The sequence below is a fragment of the Styela clava genome, chromosome 2, assembly GCF_964204865.1.
Source record: "Styela clava chromosome 2, kaStyClav1.hap1.2, whole genome shotgun sequence".
In the NCBI taxonomy this organism is placed as follows: Eukaryota; Metazoa; Chordata; class Ascidiacea; order Stolidobranchia; family Styelidae; genus Styela; species Styela clava.
Window position 1 is genome coordinate 20,885,799 of NC_135251.1, and position 17,177 is coordinate 20,902,975.

Genomic DNA, 17,177 nt, shown 5'->3' on the forward strand with positions numbered 1-17,177 from the left:
ACAAATGCACTCTGAGCAACCATTTGCCAATTTTTCTCTTTTGGTACTGTAACAAACTCCGTAAAACTATAAATTAGCTACCGCTTCTTTCTGTGATCGTTTGTCATCCCGATAACACTGTGAACGATTAGTTTGGTAGTGAGTTATCAGGGTACTTGTACTCAGGTCGCATACGATTTTTACAATAACCTCCCTTTGCTCTCTGAAAAAACTTCCCGGTAACAAAAGTGAGTAAAACTGTTATGTTTTGATCTATCTCGAGTATTTGATATTTCACCGAATATATATATAAATAAACTGTCTCACAGTTCCGTCAAGTGTAAGCGAGCTCCGTGTCGTTTACTCAACAACATCTGTTAGTACATGGTGGAACGGCACAAAAGGAGTTTCCTACTATACCTTGACCTTGAATGGTGGCGAAAGAGAGACAATAATCAACACAATGGACACCAACGCTAACATGACTACTCTGTTGCCTGGGACGGATTACTCTCTTAAAGTTGAAGCTGTGAATTCAGCGGGAGTGAGTTCACCAGCTTCATTGAACTTTACAACCGGTATATAATCTATTTATATTTTCATTGATTTTTTACAATCTGACATCCACGATCCTACAGTTGTTGATGTTTTGTTTCAGAACTGTTGCCCTCCGGTGCCTCTATCGAATTTGCCTCCGCAACAATGGATGGTTTTGTCCTGAATTGGACATCAATACCTGGAGCGACCTACTATGAACTAACAGTCCTAGAAAAACGAAATATGTATAATTCTACACATAAGTTATCAGTTAATGAAACTCGGAAATCATTCATTAATTTGCCGAGCGGATCATTATTTGAAATCACGCTCAGAGTGTATAACAGGCCCACAAACTACAAAACAATGAATGGAACTGCCAAAACAGGTATTGAAATTGACACCATTACTTCTATGCAGGGCCAATCAACCATTTTATTGTGTTTTTAATTTACAGAAATGAAAACACCAGGAAATGTTTCAGTTACAGCTGTAACTCAAACATCTTTTCGTGTTAGTTGGTCGGCAATTAAAGAAGCTATACATTATCAAGTAAGTGAAGTTGAAGTTCAGAATAACAATTGCTTACATTTGCTGGGATGCTTAGATATTTTAGACATTTTACGATAAGAATAGAGAAGGTAGAGGAATACGAAAAGTTGGGACCCCCCAGAAGTATGTGCACCATATGGCGCACAACCTGAACATAGTATGTGTACCAGGTTAGGGTTCAGGTTGTGCGCCATCTTGGTGCACATACTTCGGGAGCGCCAAAAGTTGAGTGTTGACAGATTCAGCTAAATATACATTACAAATTGCTAGAAACGAATTTCAAGTTTATAGAATGTCACAAATAGTGTATATTGTATAGAACGAGTGGGACTGGGTAGGAAAATGTGTCATTCTAGAAAAATGTGTAAAGAAAATCCTTATAGTAACAGCGTTATGGGTGTGAGTAGAGTGTTACCGCCAGTGAAATTTTGTTTGTGGATCTTGTATTGTTTATTGTTTTCAGGTTAACGCAACTAGTGATGCCAACATTGTCCACGAAATTGCTCTATCTCCTTCGGTATTACTTAATAGACTATCTCCAGGAACACTGTACAATTTAAGCATCTTTGCAATCTTCCCCGCTGGTATCAGTTTGCCGTCAATTGAGAGTCAAATTACAGGTGTGTCATGAACTATGAACTTCCGGAATTTTCGATAATGCTCCAATCGAACGGTGGTTAATAATGTAAAAACTATTTCCCAGTTTGACTAATAAATTTGAATGTGAGCTTTTTATTGGGCTGACATGGTAGTTTCGAAGGAAGAAAATAGTAGACCTAAAGATATTTTGATGTCCACATAGGAAGCCAAATGATTACTGCTGACGAATCTATTACACCTTTGTAACAATTGAGTTTATTGTTCAATGTATTTTCGTTTACTCATCAGCATTGTTGTTGCATGAAAACTTCGTTATTTTTATCTTGTCACTTTGTAATCTTAAAAAAGTGTGTATCTTGCTGATTTAACACTATGACTACCTGTAGCCTACCATATTTTGTTTTTCAATGGTGTCATATGTGATATAACAACTGTTATATGTTCAAAGGAATGAGGCCAAGAAATATTCTCAAATAAATGAAACACATACTTTCATATGTATCAATCAGGTTTCATGACCATCACGAAACTTGAAAAAAATGGGTCCATGATTGCAGGAAGCCCGGTATTGTGATTTCACAATCGGTCTAAAACAGCTATACTGTTGATAGTGTTTTGTATTTGCATGTTAACGAAAATGTGTGAACACCACATTTAATGTTTGTACATAGTTACATTTTAACCAAATGTTTTGTATTTTATCTGTGATTTTTATTAAAATTTAGATAAACATTCGTTTAAAATTAATTTTTGTATTGTCAGCTATTTTCATTGTAATTTCAATATTATCATTCATCTTTTATTTTTATTTTGTCTTACTTTATGAATAAATTGGATGAATGTTTGGAGTGACATATGAGAAAATAAATGTACATCATTGTATTTTGTATGTTAAAGTTGAAACAAGTCCTGAGGTTTGAGAGAAAAACTTCACATATTATCATTGTAAGAAACGATTATAAGTATAGTAGCATCATACTGACATTGACTTCATTAACCTCTTAGAGCAGTTTCAATAAAAATTGGAGGAGCTCCCGTAGTATGTTCACCAAGATGGCACACAAACTGAACATAGTATGTGTACCAGATTGGGATTCAGATTGTGCGCCATCCTGGTACACATACTTCTGGGCACCAAATTGAAAGAGTCATTTCACCGGGTAACGTTCGTTTATATGCAACATCATCCGACTAATATAACTTAATTATAAAACACTTTTGATTCAATCAGGTAAATTAGTAAGGAGAGGAAGTTGCAACCTGTGTTTGAGTTATATTTGAATTTGAACTTTTCCTAACTTAAAATTTTTTTTGTCGTGCCATATCGGGCAAACTCGTTTGAAATCATAGCAACGTGTCGATTTTAAATGGGATGCCAGATTTGGAAATATTAGTAAAGAGATTCATGTTCTATCGTGAATTAAGCATGATTTGTTATTTTGTTTAACTGGTATTAACAGAGCAGATCCGTGGATTATTTTTTACCATGGTGACTTCTAATCAAGGTTTGAGCGTTGATATCGCGCTCATTACTATGCTTGACTAAAATTTGTGAAATTACTGTGACAGTTTTTCACATCAGATTTTGAATTTTCAGTTCCTGGGAACATCAGCAACTTGACAATAAGCAGCATTCTTACAACTAGCTTTACGCCGTATTGGTCAAGCATCAAGTGTGCTTGCTCGTACTCAATGACCATAATTCGAAATAAAGACAATGCATGGAAGAAGGAAATCGGCAATGTTACCAGCGGAGGTTCAATTACAAACGTTGAACCGGGAATTACGTATACAGTCTACGTCAGCGCTACTAATGTAGCAGGGAACAGCGCCGCAGCATCTGCTACGTTTTCAACAGGTGATGAATGGAAAAGATTTTTGATTTTTTTTTGAACGGTGTTTTTAACTTAATTATTGTTTTTTTAATCACATAATAACATAAATGTAATTTTATGTACCTCCTGGCTGGGCCTACATATCTATATTTAATGCGGTTTGTATCATTAGGTATAATTTTACCGTCTTACTTTTTTAGAATTAATTCCCCAGTCAACTATGTTGACAGTGCGGGACGAAACTACCGACAGTTTTGTGATAGAATGGCCTGTTATTGATGGGGCAACACAATACACAATATCAGTGAAAGAAATGAGAAATCTTTACAACAAAGCGGAAACGATTACTGGAAACACGAAGACAGTCAATAGCTTACCGAGTGGTTCTTTTTTCAATATCACGCTTACTGTAATTGGTAAAGAGCCCGAAAATAACGCAACTTTGACTCACGATGCAAAAACAGGTAAATTTAAAACTCATTAAGTTATTAAACCAATAACTTTTTTGTAAGTAATTGTCTGTAAACTAGACATAAAAATCATTTTATTTTTGAATTCGTATGCGTAATGGGTTTAGAGATAGCGTGGACCATCGGGATGTTTGAATCTTGAATTGCAATATACTTTCCTTATTGTTTTTGTGTTGGTTTTAATTGCGCAATGTTTCATCATTAACACCACCGGTTAGAATGCTTTATATTTGTTAACACTTTTTCTATACCATTTTGTAGCGGTTACACCCCCATCGGGCATCAATGCCGTTTCTACAACGCAGACCTCATTCAATCTGGGTTGGACCAAAATTGTTGGAGCTTTGAAATACAAGGTGAGTTCAACTCTATCATATCTAAATTGGTACTCCTGAAGTGTGCGCACCAAGATGTCGCATGACCTGAACCCTAATCTGGTACATAACCTGAGTTCAGGTTGTTCGCCATCTTGGTGCGCATACTTCAGGAGGTCCCTTAAATTTTATAACTGACATTGTTTTTTTATATAACAATCGCCATGCTTTCCAACGCTTTAGGGCTTAAGCAGCGCTTTCTGAAATAATTACATTCTTTTTGGTAGCCGCATCTTGAAATAGTATGCGGCAATTAAGCCAATAATTTTTATAACAAAATATACCTGGCACTGTCTATTAATGCAACTATATCTATTTATCAAAATTTGTTACGCCTACCAATTTCATGTGCCTTTTTGCCTACACACGTTAGAATACAGAATATCCTCTCCTTTATTGTGAATAATATGTAAATTTGTTTTTGTGCTCTCATTAATAGGCCCATTCAATATCACTTTGATCAAAAATAAGGCATCGAGTTTCTGATGATACTTTGATTTCGTTGATATTTCACGCTCAACTTCACCAATTTTTGGATATATGTATATTCGGTAATAGAAGCATATATATAGATATATTTGAAAAACAATAATATCTTTTCTATATCTTGAAATTTAACTGAAATCAGATTGAATTTTAAATTTATCAAAGTTAATTTCGTGTAAAAACAACCGCCTAATAGATGACATTTTTTTTGCAGATAAAAGCTTCAGAAGGAGCAAATATTATTTCGAAAGAATCGCCTATTGAACAAATAAAGATAGACAACCTGTTACCTGGGACTGAATACAACCTTGAAATAGTTGCAGAGTTTCCTGTGGGCGCAAGCGCACCTGCGGTTAAGAAGCAAAAAACTGGTAAGTCTCCAAATCAAACTTATTCTGGATAATTCATTTTGGGACAATAATTGCACCATATATATATCCCTTTTAGTGTGAACTCAAAACTGAAAGACAAACTAAAAAAAACTATTTCAAAACAAATTACATGCAGTTTCGATGATTTTGGAAATGAATCTGCTTTTGGTGATTGGTTGTATACTTTCAATTTATCTTGACAAATTGTTGATAACATTCATACACCTATTGGTAGTAAATGCTGTAAAAAAATCACCGGTGTGGATTTACAATCTCTAGGATTGTAAGTAAGGCTTAAATTGTAAGTAATAAATTCGGCTCAATTCAGGTTTGAATAATAATAATAATAATAGTGTTTGGTGTCATTGCTGGGAAATATTATTACTAAATTCACATTTGAAATCCACGCGACTTACTTGGTCTCGTTTCACCTTCACTGGAATTTGAAGCAGAAAATTATGTTATAGATCGATTAATGTTTTTTTCGATTTTTCGCAATACTTTGCTAGATAACAATTCTTCCGGGATTAATTTTGTGTTTATCAAATTTTATTCAAAATTTATTTCAGCCGATGGGATGGGCAAAAAAGAAAAACTGTAAATGTACAAAAATAAAATCGAAAATAGCAAAAACTGTTTAGTAAAGTTTAGTAGAGTAACGTTTTTGTAAAAAAGTACTGTTTATATGCTTCCCCTAATTTGACTAGATTTATTACTAAGTTTAAAATATTTAATTTTTATTGGTCAGAGTGGGCTATTTTATCATCTATTCCCGTCCCTATATTTTTAAAAATAAGTATATATTTACCATATACTATATTTTTTATTTACTATTCTAGTTTTCTTTTACAGCGCCTGGAAATATTACAGATTTGACTGTAAAATCAACAACCACGTCGTTTACTCCTAAATGGACTGCCGTTACCGGTGCTACGTCCTACTTGCTCAATTTAAAAAGAACAAGAGACAACCAAGATATAAAATCGGACAAGCAAGTTTCAATCGAAGAAGTTGTGGGAGGAGTCCGTCCGGGAACTCATTATACACTTGATGTCACGGCTGTGAATGACGCCGGAGGAAGTTTCAAAGCTTTTGAAACTTTTACCACGAGTAATAATATTTAAATGTGATTTTGCATCGTCCGAAAATTTGTGGGAAATGAAGAATTTTGATGCATGTAGAACGTTTTTATAGTGTGGTCAAAAATTGAAAATAGATAAGACTCAGTCTTTCTATGTTCAAAGTCTTTTCCCGTTATGCTTCTTGTTACCAGTTATGGAATCTTAGACCTCATTTGAAAAAAAATTTAGAACCGGTAATTTACTTTTATTCTGAGAAGAGAGTGATCACTGTTCGATACATTTTTCCTTTGTCATAAATTGCCATTATTTTTCCTTGTTGCAGACTTGTCCACTCCAACAGAAGTTAAAATAGTAGCAATAACAAAGAATCGTTTTCTGTTGACTTGGAAAGAAGTTGACGGCGCAAATCAATACGAGTATTCGTGCACAGATAAAATCGCCCAAAACACGACAGAAACTCAAGTTGCAGTAGAGGATTTAAAGTCTAATCAACAGTACACTTGCGAAGTTGCAGCTCTAACTCCGGACATGAAGAGTTTAAAAAGTTCATATTCCGAAAGGACAGGTACGTTGATCACAGTACCGGAAACAGACGAAAATTCTAAGTTGTACGCATATTTAGGAATGTATGAATTAGGTAAAAATCAATATCAAAGAATTTAACTGATGCCAGTTTTTTAAGGTATTCAATTCGTCGCTAGGTTGTGATAGACGAGCACCCAAAGTTACAGAACATCAATGAATAGATGAATCTGTCTGTTTTTGCAACATGTAGCATATTAACTTCGCTAACTTAATGTCAGTTTTTTCTTGATGACGGTCTATTATCAATCACTCATCATTCTGAATATTTATTTCTATTGGCAAGGCTCTTTCTATAATGTCACACAACCTTTATCCTCATTCATTCGGTATATCATCATAAACTCTCCTTCGACTAATTTTTTTAGGAAATAAACAAATACATCCAAAATACCCAGACTATGTAGCATATGTGCTGAGTTTTTGTCAAGTTGCAGTCCATTTAATGTACTGGACTGAAAAATGTTATTTGAGAATCAAGTGCCTATGTGTAATATTTTTCAGCAATGCTCGAATGTGATAAAAGTCCGTGCCTAAATGGTGGTATTTGCAAGGAACGGGATACGTCGGGATTTGATTGTCAATGTACTTCTGCATACGAAGGAAAAACTTGTGAAAACGGTGAGTTGAAATTTAATACGCGATAATATTGCATGTCAATTAAAAGTTACCGTAATATTTTTATCGATCAGAACGATCAAAAAATCTTGAATTTATGATTTAATTTTATTCAGTACGCAATTGGTGCGAAGAGAGAGAGACACCTTGTCCTGGCAACGCAACATGCTTCAATGACGTGAATATTCTGAAATCTCGTTGCGAGTGCAACGCGGGGTTTACAGGGGATGCGGAATTACGTTGTGTTGGTAAGTGGGCGCTCCCGAAGTATGTGTACCAAGATGGCGCACAACCTGAACCCTAACCTGGTACACCTAACCTGGTACATCTAAGATGAATATAGTGATAAATAGAGTTTTGAATCGTCAAGAGACAGTTTTGCGTTTGATAAATTCCTACAGATCAGAATACGAACGAACAAAAGTGTGAGAGGTTTATTAAACAACTTGACGTAAGCAATATATGTGCCGTTTGCATGTGTTAAGAAAGCTAAGAAATTGTACCAATAAATTTTAGAAATCATTGCTTTTATTTTAGTTGGGTTTAAAAGTAAATAAATATTTTAGTAGGATTCTCATATGTCCTATTCGATGCAAAAACAGAAAATTATCCTTAAACAATAATTTGGCAAATATAAATAGATCCAAGTTTGGGGGTTATTTTCTCTTCATAAAAAAAAGAATTGAACATAGCAAACTTTTGATTAATCAGTTTTTTTAAACATTTAAAAGTGTGCTTCTTATTTTTGTCTTCAACGCTATTTTCATGTTGCAAAAAATTGTATGTCTGTCCTAATCTATAATATATTATCATAACAGCATTTTGTCCTGACTCATCCATGGTGAAAGACAATGTTACTTTAACTTTCAACACTTCCTATACTGGAAGGGTAGCCCATTCCACGGAAAAGTGTGACGGTGAGTTCAAAAACTTTTATTTTCTGGAAACTATAATTCATTAAATTATTAATTTAATAGCATTACTAAAACATACAGAAGCGGAATTTCCTTTTACTTTAAATTAAATATGCAAATTTCATTATTGGTCCGAGCTTCACAAAAAAATGAATATATTTCCACAGTTGTAATTCTTACATAAAAGCTTAATACAATGCTCTAATGAAAAAAACAATGTTTGCCATTCTAGTTTTGATTCTACTACGATTGTTCACAATAACATTCGTTTCAGGTCGTTCAAAAGCTTCGGTTGTTTGCGTTACAACATTTAACGGTAACACGGCTGTTTCTGAATATCCAGAATCTGGAGTCACCTTGGTGAAATGTGGTACAACAGTGGATGATGTGGTATCCAAGGTAAATAAACAGTAATATAGTTTTCATTTGAATTATCTTGGTATTTCTTGAGTTTTGGAAATTTCAGAGTTATATTTTGGGATTTTTTTGTGATAAATTTCAATGGCATCGTTGGCTATAATATATGCCACTATTTAAAGCAAAGGCATAGATAATACATACGTAAGTTTGAGAACAATAGTCCAGTCGAGGAAGCTGAAACTCCAACAATGACGTGAATCGTGTCATACTTCCGAAGGTATTGGGCGTTGCATATTGTATAACCTAATATGTTCTATCCCACTATTAAACTATCTTTACCAATAATCTGTGTGTACTACACGACCCGCGACGGAAGAATAATCATTATATATTTTTTTATTATTATTTATATATGTTTGCATTTACTGTATGTTTATTGTTTGACGAACGAAATAAACTCTCTCTCTCTCTCTCTCTCTCTCTCTCATATAACATTTTATAAAAAATATACTTAAAACCATATCTTTACCCATCACTACAACTTACAATCAACTTAATCACAGATGTATGTCTATTGTATATCTATCTCCCCGTGAAAATATGCATGCATTACTCTTTATATCGATCCAAACACTGCTTGACAGGTAACTGATACGACGACTGACTCCAAAAAACTAACGGAACAGACAAAAAAATTAGAAGTCTTGACGTCGGGTGATGCACTTAAGGAAGACGATGTCAGTAAAGTAGCTGAATATATTGATGACGTTGCAAAAATTTCTGGAAAGAGCAAGAATACGGTAATATGATATACATGATTTACTGGTGTATGTGGGCAATATGGTGTTTCTATATGAAATTCTACTGAACGTGGAAAGCTCGAATCATTGTGTTAGACCGTTACTCACTGTATAATTGTACCCTGCTGTACCAGAATTGAGTTGCCATGGATGAATTATATATCCCTCATAATTCATAGTGCAAAGTAAATACAGAGGCAAGATTGTTTTCTGAAGTAAGTCCATGCATCTGAAACAAATAACTGACTAACTAACCCCATACCCGACATGGACTGGTAGCCCGACGAGAGGCCGTGAGCGATTCGCCATATGATTGAGCCGTCCTATAGGCCCCCGCCCTTCATCACTATGTAAATACTATCCTATCCTGAAACAATGAATTATAAAATTATTTGATTTATTATTTGATTGTAGTAACTCAGGGGTTCCCAACCCGAGGTAGCTCCAAACTTTTAAGGGGATTTGACTTGCCTTGTTGATAGATTTTACTTGTTAGCAAGCATTAGCGTGCTTCAAATGCAGTTTTGTGAATTTAACACATTTTAGGTGCATTTATATCTACAACTCTACATTGAAATTACTTTTTCCAAAGCCCATTTTGTTCATGAAATTTTTGTGAAAATGGAAATTTAAAAAAAGGGGGTGAAGTTTACTTTTAAAAAATTTGCAAAGGGTAAATGAGAGAATAATTTTTAAATAGTTCAAATTAACTACAAAAACTGAAAACGGTTGTTGCTGACAAATATTTTTCTAATTAAATAAAACTTCCCATATTTGTCGTGCTTGCAAAAAGGTCAATTTGACATATTATGAAGGTTATAACAGATACTTTCAAGGTTACATAGAAGTTTTGTATAGGGGACTAAATACAATCATAATAATTGCCCGCCAAATTATAGTTTGCGATAATGTTGTCATCAGAACGGTACAGATGTGCCCTTTATTCACTTGCAATTCTCTATACAATTTTAACTCCTGCGCTCAGAGGTTCTTAATATTTATTTTCACCAGGTTACTGTCGAAATTTTGAGCGGTATTGTCAATACAGCCGATAACCTAATCAGTTCGAAGTCAATTTCGTTTCTTCAGACCGCCCCCACACCTACCCCCGCAACCCCAAAACCTGGAAACCCTCCACCGCCGACTGAAGCACCCATTTCAGCCGCCCAAAAAGAAAAAGAAATAAAACAGAATATTTTGAAGAGCCTGACAATTTTAGCAGAACAAGTGACAATACCTAACGACACCGATGAAGTCGTAATTGAAACAAAGAGCATGATTGTAAAGGTAGGTAACTTTAACTAAATTAATATTCTCACAAAATGGCGTTAACGGTAGCAGTAGTAAAAGATGGTTGTACATCATCTATCAAACGTGCCTTGAAGATAGCAGTAGTAGATGGTGACGTGTTATACATAATTCAAAACTATCAATATGCGAAAATAGGTCCAATAATTGTTCATGTTTTCCCCATATCCTCACACCAATATTAAAAACCTTAAAATGAATATGAAATGCTGTGTATCTTGCGGTGAATAATTTGATCATCATCAAATGTATTTAATAACCAAATAAAATATTATTATGCATCACGAGGTTCTCGTGAATATTTGTAGTTGTTATAGTTGCAGTAACATTTTAAATTCTAAATCTCAGTTTATAGTTTTTAAATTTTATTTTAAACATAAATTAAACCTGATTGGGACCTCGTGAAGTATGCGCACCAAGATGGCAAACAACCTAAACATAGTACATGTGTGTACCGGTTATAATTCAGGTTGTGCGACATCTTGGTGTGCACACTTTTGGAGCACCCCCGATTGAATTAAACATTATAATTGCGTCATGTGCCTGAAATCTGATAAACCTATCAATTGCCATTTGATGCAATGAATAAAACAATGCTAATTGACTGCGTTTGAAGAAATTTTCTTTCTTTAAGAACTTTGTTATATAGCATTTGGGTTTTTAATCGATGTTTAATTTAGGTTATCGAAACTCCAGTTTTTGTTCAAAATTCAAGTGATCCACAGCCTCAGCCTCAAGTGACCTTTGCTCCAGTCTTAACCAAATTCACTGGTAGACAAACAAATGGCTCTAACGTTACTGAAACACAAATGAGTGTTCCCCTACAAATCCGTATTCCGGGTTCTGCAATAGTAAAAGCAAACAAAGAAATTAGTGAAACAACCAAGGAAAAGATCCGGATATCATTCTTACTGCATAAGGATGATACTCTGTTTCCGTCCAGGAAAAATCCAGAAATGGTGAGCGAATAAAAATTTTTTGAACTTTCAACTTATATTGAATATATTTGATATATATATTAAATCAATAAATTTATTTTTGATGTTTTGCATGTGTGCGTAATGTTTTCGTGTAAGTGCGCCCTGAAAATATCGTCTCATTCGTACTATAGGAATTTGGAACCTCCTGAAGTATGCGCACCAAGATGACTCACAACCTGAACTCGAGTTGTGTACCAGGTTAGGGTTCAGGTTATGCGACATCTTGGTGCGCAAACGTCGGGAGTACCGGAATTTGAATAAAACTCAATATTGGGATCGTCGATGTGTACTTTATGCCTTGTAAAGTTTGTGAATATGTAGGTCTAGGAAATAAAGGCAAAAGATCAACTCTTGTCTTCAAACAAATGAGCTGCAGCTTGCGAAATTGCAGCAAGTAGTGTTTATTTCTATTATTACGATTACAATAGACTGAATAGAGGCATACGCTACGTAAGAGAATGTAAACGACATAGAAAGGTTAAATGAATTTATTGATTAATATACATAACATTTAAATTAGGAAACGATAAAACATTCATAAAGAATACAATATGTAAAATATTTAATCATGTTTCAGTTATGTTTAACACAATTCTGTTAATTTTCACCGCGCACATGACAGATCGCAACGGCGCACTAGTGCACCCTTTATGGAACCTTTGCGTTACAGAACTCTTCCTAATCTTTCCTTTTTTAAAGAATTTGTTTAATAAAATGATTTTACTTTAATAAAAGATTATTGCTGCAAACTTGGGAAGCAACGTGACTCTCAAAAATCTAGAGGAAGACGTCATAGTGACATATGAAGAAGTTAGCAGCCCAGCAGGAATATCAAATTCATCAAAACCAATGTTTGTAAGTAGAAATGTATTTATATACCAAGTTTATATATTAGGAAGAAATAATTGTATTCGTTTTTTGTTTTTCGATGCTATGCTTCGAGGGTACTGCCGTAGTATGTGAACCAAGATGGCGGACACCGGAACGTAGTATGTCTACCAGGTTAGGGTTAGGCCATAATTTCAGGTACAAATACTACGGGAGTCATTGGCTAGTCCCCAAACTCGTAATAGAATTAAAATAAGGAAAATTGGAATAAAATTATGGCCTAACCCCAACCTGGTACACATACTACGTTCCGGTGTCCGCCATCTTGGTGCACATACTACGGGAGCGCCGATCCGAGTACAAAATGCTAATTTGAACTGAAATGCAATTAAAAATTGAGATACCTTAGGTATATCACAATTCATTCTACTTACTTTTATACAGCAAGAATTTACGGAATATGAGTGTGTTTATTGGGACTTTGATACCGGATCTTGGTCCGCAGAAGGGTGTTGTATTGATTTTGACGATTTAAATCTTTCAACATGCCGATGCGACCATTTGACAAACTATGCAGTACTCGTGGTAATTATAAACTTTCTTTTCATAAAATATTGGTTTTCGAAAAGTATATCGTAGATATATATTCACATCGGAATAGATCTATTGCTTTAACATTCTTCATAACTCCTTGCTATTTTGGAATTGTTGCACATCTGTTTTGAACCATCATTTGCTAAGCATCGTACTAAGCGTTAGGGATACGCTTGCCAATTACCCCGCGTTGGTTCGCAGGATCGGATCCCGTGGGGAATAATTATATGCAAGAGGATTGCTGGACACCTCGCCGCTTCGCCGTAGGGTGATTCACGTAACCACTGGTCGGTTAGGGCTTACTTCATCATCAAGTCCATCCATCTGAAAACAAATATCTGGCTAACTAATCAGTTACCCGGCATGGACTGGCAACCGGACGAGAAACCGTAGTGTGCCGTGTGATTAAATCGGCCCAACATCTTTCTTCTCTCCCGAGATTAAGTTCTAAATCATAATATCCCAACCATGTTGATTTAGAGCTCCATGATGCGAGTTTTCTAACTGTTTCAGCGCGGAAAGTAGAGTCAATTTTTGCGTTGGTTGTATACGGTTTTGAGTATGTTTGAAATATTTTAGAGTAAACATATGTAATAAAATATAGTTAAATTGGTGAAACTGAATCCAGCGTTTCATATGATTCCGTAGTAGTATTTTATATGATGAAAACTACTAAAGAAGTCAATAATCTTCCTCAACTATTGCGAAATTCAACAAAATATAATATTAAAACTTACTTTTCAATTTTATAGTCCAAATCAAATATACCTGCTGACTTGGTATTGGATATAGTTAGTGACATAGGATGTGCTCTCTCCATATTTGGTCTTATCTGCACCATCATTATTCATTGCTTGAAGGAGTGAGTATTTTATTTTGAGTTTTATTTTGTTATCTCTAAAACTATTTTGTGTAATGCAAATATCGTTGTCAGAAATCAGCAACATTTACAAATTTAGAATAATACAAACATTTGGATGGAATATGAATCATGGATATGTTGAGTGAAATAATGAAAACTAATATTGCAATTTCAATTTTATCTTGATTCAAATTGAAGACAATTGATGAAGCAGCAACTATGTTTATTGTCAACAATGTTAATGATTTGATTTTCAAAACTGTGATTTTTGCATTACTTGGAAAACTCAAAAATTTAATATTTTTGTATAACGCCATAGCTCTACTTACGGGTCGAAGATAATTATGAATAATTTTGAATTTGAATGTATTTTTCTGCATTTCCTTTCCATAATTTGTCTGAAATTTGTTTATTGGGACTTCTGAATTTCTCTCCTAAATTGTTGTGCGATCAAGTGACAATTGGTTTGAATATTGTACTGGTATATTTACTTTACTGGTTAGATGATGAGGAAAATGAAGTTATTTAGAATAGCTTTTCCCATATTATTTGTTATATTATGTGGAATGAAATTCAGCAATTTGTTGCTATTTTTATATTGAAGTCAAACTATCTTTCAACCGTAGTAATGTCTTCAATAATGCTAAAATCTATTTCAAAAATGTTATCATTTTATTTGATGTTACTACAATAGATTGAATACCTAATCTCGTTTTCATTTGTCTTTAAAGTCATACGATCTTTCACGTTTACAATATTTTCAGGGATATACGAAAGAAGCGACCAATTCAACTACTTTTACACACCTGCTTTTGCTTGCTATTCTCCTACGTAATTTTTATTGCGGGAATGTCAGTAGAATCGTCATCCTTAAGCGATAACGTTTGCGTAACAATCGCAGCTCTTCTGCAATATTTTTACCTCGCAACGTGGTGTTGGATGTCTGTCTATGCCAACGATATGTACAGGTCGTTCCTCAAGGTATGTTGTTTCATGCACGGGATAATCCTTCGTTGGGTCAATATTTTTTATTTGGTAACTTACGCTTCAAATACCACAAATAAATTAGATATAAAAGTAAATACAACCACTTTGAGTTGAAATATTTTCAGTTTCTCATAACTTGAACGATTTCTAACATATTATATGTTTAAACACAATCTTTGCTTGTGACTGGTTCATTGTACTTAGTTTGTTTCGCCTTATTGATGTGCGTTGCTGGGTAGAAATCTCTGATTTTATTATCTACTAACACCTCACTCACGGTGTAGAATCGGGGGCATCTATTCTATACTCGATAAATGAAAGACTATTCAGTAGAAAAACATACTGTGGAGTGCATGCTCTATAGTCGTCTGGAATTACTTGGAATAACTTAAGCGTACTATTGGGTATATTCAACGTCAAGCTGTTAACTGGAAATTAGGCATGTATGCCTTTCAAATCTATACAAACTAAAAATTGCGCTCATTCTGGAACAAATCTACAAGAATTTGCACAAATCAAATTAATATGTTATTTCAAAAAGATCCTCTGCTATGTAACACATATTTTATCTGGAATATTGACGCTCTCGAAGTATGTGCACCAAGATGGCGCACAACCCGAACCATAACCTGGTACACATACTATGTTCAGGTTGTGCGCCATCTTAATGCACATACTTCTGGAAATCCGGAATTTTTCATGTTTCATCCTTGTGTAGGTCTTCAATTCTAATACTTCTGGATACATGACAAAATGTGTGATATTCGCCTACGGATTCCCTCTGTTGATTACACTTACAAACGCCTGTATTGCGGTATTACATTTTGATGCCAACAACAAATATCTTTCTTTGTGCCCTAATAAAGGTAGGTGCAATAATACTTTGGAGTAAAATATAACGGATAATACACTCATGATAAGATTCAGAAAATATACCGCAGTATGTATGTATTTGTAATTACCGAATGGCTGTATATTAATCTCAGTTTAACAAATATGACTCTCAATCAATTATAATCCACCAAATTTTGAAATATCTTATTCAAAATTTTTTTTCTCCAATACTATTCCAGATGGATATAGCGAAGAAATAAAATCCAAATTTCCTCGAAAATCGGCATATGTTTCTCCAAATTTCTGTTGGATACATGATTTTTCTCTATATATTGGATTCCTTTTACCGGTTGCACTGATGCTTGTGTTCAATATTTTTGTCTCGGCGATGGTCATGAAAACTCTACTAAATCGTGCAAGCCAGGTATGATGATCATCTTTATTAAAATATCGAGTCTTATTGAGATCGTAGATTCGAATCAACTTCACATATGAATTCATATTAATCGCAATGTATAGGCGATGCATTTCACATTTTGAAATCAGTTACTTTACGCTGAATTCCAATTGTATATATCTCGAACGTAAAGAAATTCTTGGAAAGTTATAAAATATAATCGTATAAATAGAAATTCATTCATTCCCAAAATACACATACTTAAAACGCACATTTCAGTTTTAAAACTCACTCATTGAAAATACTGGGGCGCATTTATGAAAATACAAAGTGCATTAAAAATAAAATATCTAGTCGTGGTCTTAAATTAGCACAATTTCGAATTAGTTGTCTCAAATTCCTTCAAAACAAGAATGATTCATTGAATTTCTTCACAATTTTCAGGTTCAATCTTCAGCCAAACAGACTACAGCGAAAGACCATTTATTAATCAGCATAACACTCGCGGCTAGCACTGGTTTGACATGGATAGTTGGTTATCTAATGCTTCTTTCTGAGGACCCTACCTATCTTCTGGTAACAAGCTGGATATTTGCTATCTTCAACACAACACAGGTTGGCCTTTTGATTATTATTAGACTCTTGGATGTTTTGATTACTCCATACTTTCATATTTACTAAACTGGAATTTTTGATTCACTCTCTTGATTATGGTTTAATGCAGATATCCTAATACAAAAAAGGTTCTTGATTAAATCCGGTTTCGCTTTTGCATCTTGTGTTAGCAATAACATCACGCGTGATTCGTTATGTGAAATGTGTCCAAT

At 34.4% G+C, this 17,177-nt stretch overlaps 1 protein-coding gene across 3 annotated transcripts in view; it reads left to right on the forward strand.

Annotated features, from left to right (window-relative positions):
• LOC120336530 (fibronectin-like) overlaps window positions 1-17,177 on the forward strand; it is a 31,766-nt gene that overhangs the window by 12,895 nt on the left and 1,694 nt on the right. For all 3 annotated transcript variants that reach the window (XM_039404222.2, XM_039404224.2, XM_039404225.2), the window contains 24 exons: window positions 309-557; window positions 638-904; window positions 974-1,068; window positions 1,532-1,688; window positions 3,266-3,526; window positions 3,704-3,967; window positions 4,235-4,329; window positions 5,048-5,204; window positions 6,057-6,314; window positions 6,609-6,851; window positions 7,373-7,489; window positions 7,603-7,734; window positions 8,305-8,403; window positions 8,675-8,799; window positions 9,405-9,560; window positions 10,572-10,847; window positions 11,549-11,827; window positions 12,584-12,703; window positions 13,121-13,261; window positions 14,023-14,132; window positions 14,897-15,113; window positions 15,838-15,985; window positions 16,193-16,377; window positions 16,795-16,965. In XM_039404222.2, coding sequence (XP_039260156.2) covers window positions 309-557; window positions 638-904; window positions 974-1,068; window positions 1,532-1,688; window positions 3,266-3,526; window positions 3,704-3,967; window positions 4,235-4,329; window positions 5,048-5,204; window positions 6,057-6,314; window positions 6,609-6,851; window positions 7,373-7,489; window positions 7,603-7,734; window positions 8,305-8,403; window positions 8,675-8,799; window positions 9,405-9,560; window positions 10,572-10,847; window positions 11,549-11,827; window positions 12,584-12,703; window positions 13,121-13,261; window positions 14,023-14,132; window positions 14,897-15,113; window positions 15,838-15,985; window positions 16,193-16,377; window positions 16,795-16,965 — 4,322 coding nt within the window. The remainder of the gene's footprint in view (window positions 1-308; window positions 558-637; window positions 905-973; window positions 1,069-1,531; window positions 1,689-3,265; window positions 3,527-3,703; window positions 3,968-4,234; window positions 4,330-5,047; window positions 5,205-6,056; window positions 6,315-6,608; window positions 6,852-7,372; window positions 7,490-7,602; window positions 7,735-8,304; window positions 8,404-8,674; window positions 8,800-9,404; window positions 9,561-10,571; window positions 10,848-11,548; window positions 11,828-12,583; window positions 12,704-13,120; window positions 13,262-14,022; window positions 14,133-14,896; window positions 15,114-15,837; window positions 15,986-16,192; window positions 16,378-16,794; window positions 16,966-17,177) is intronic.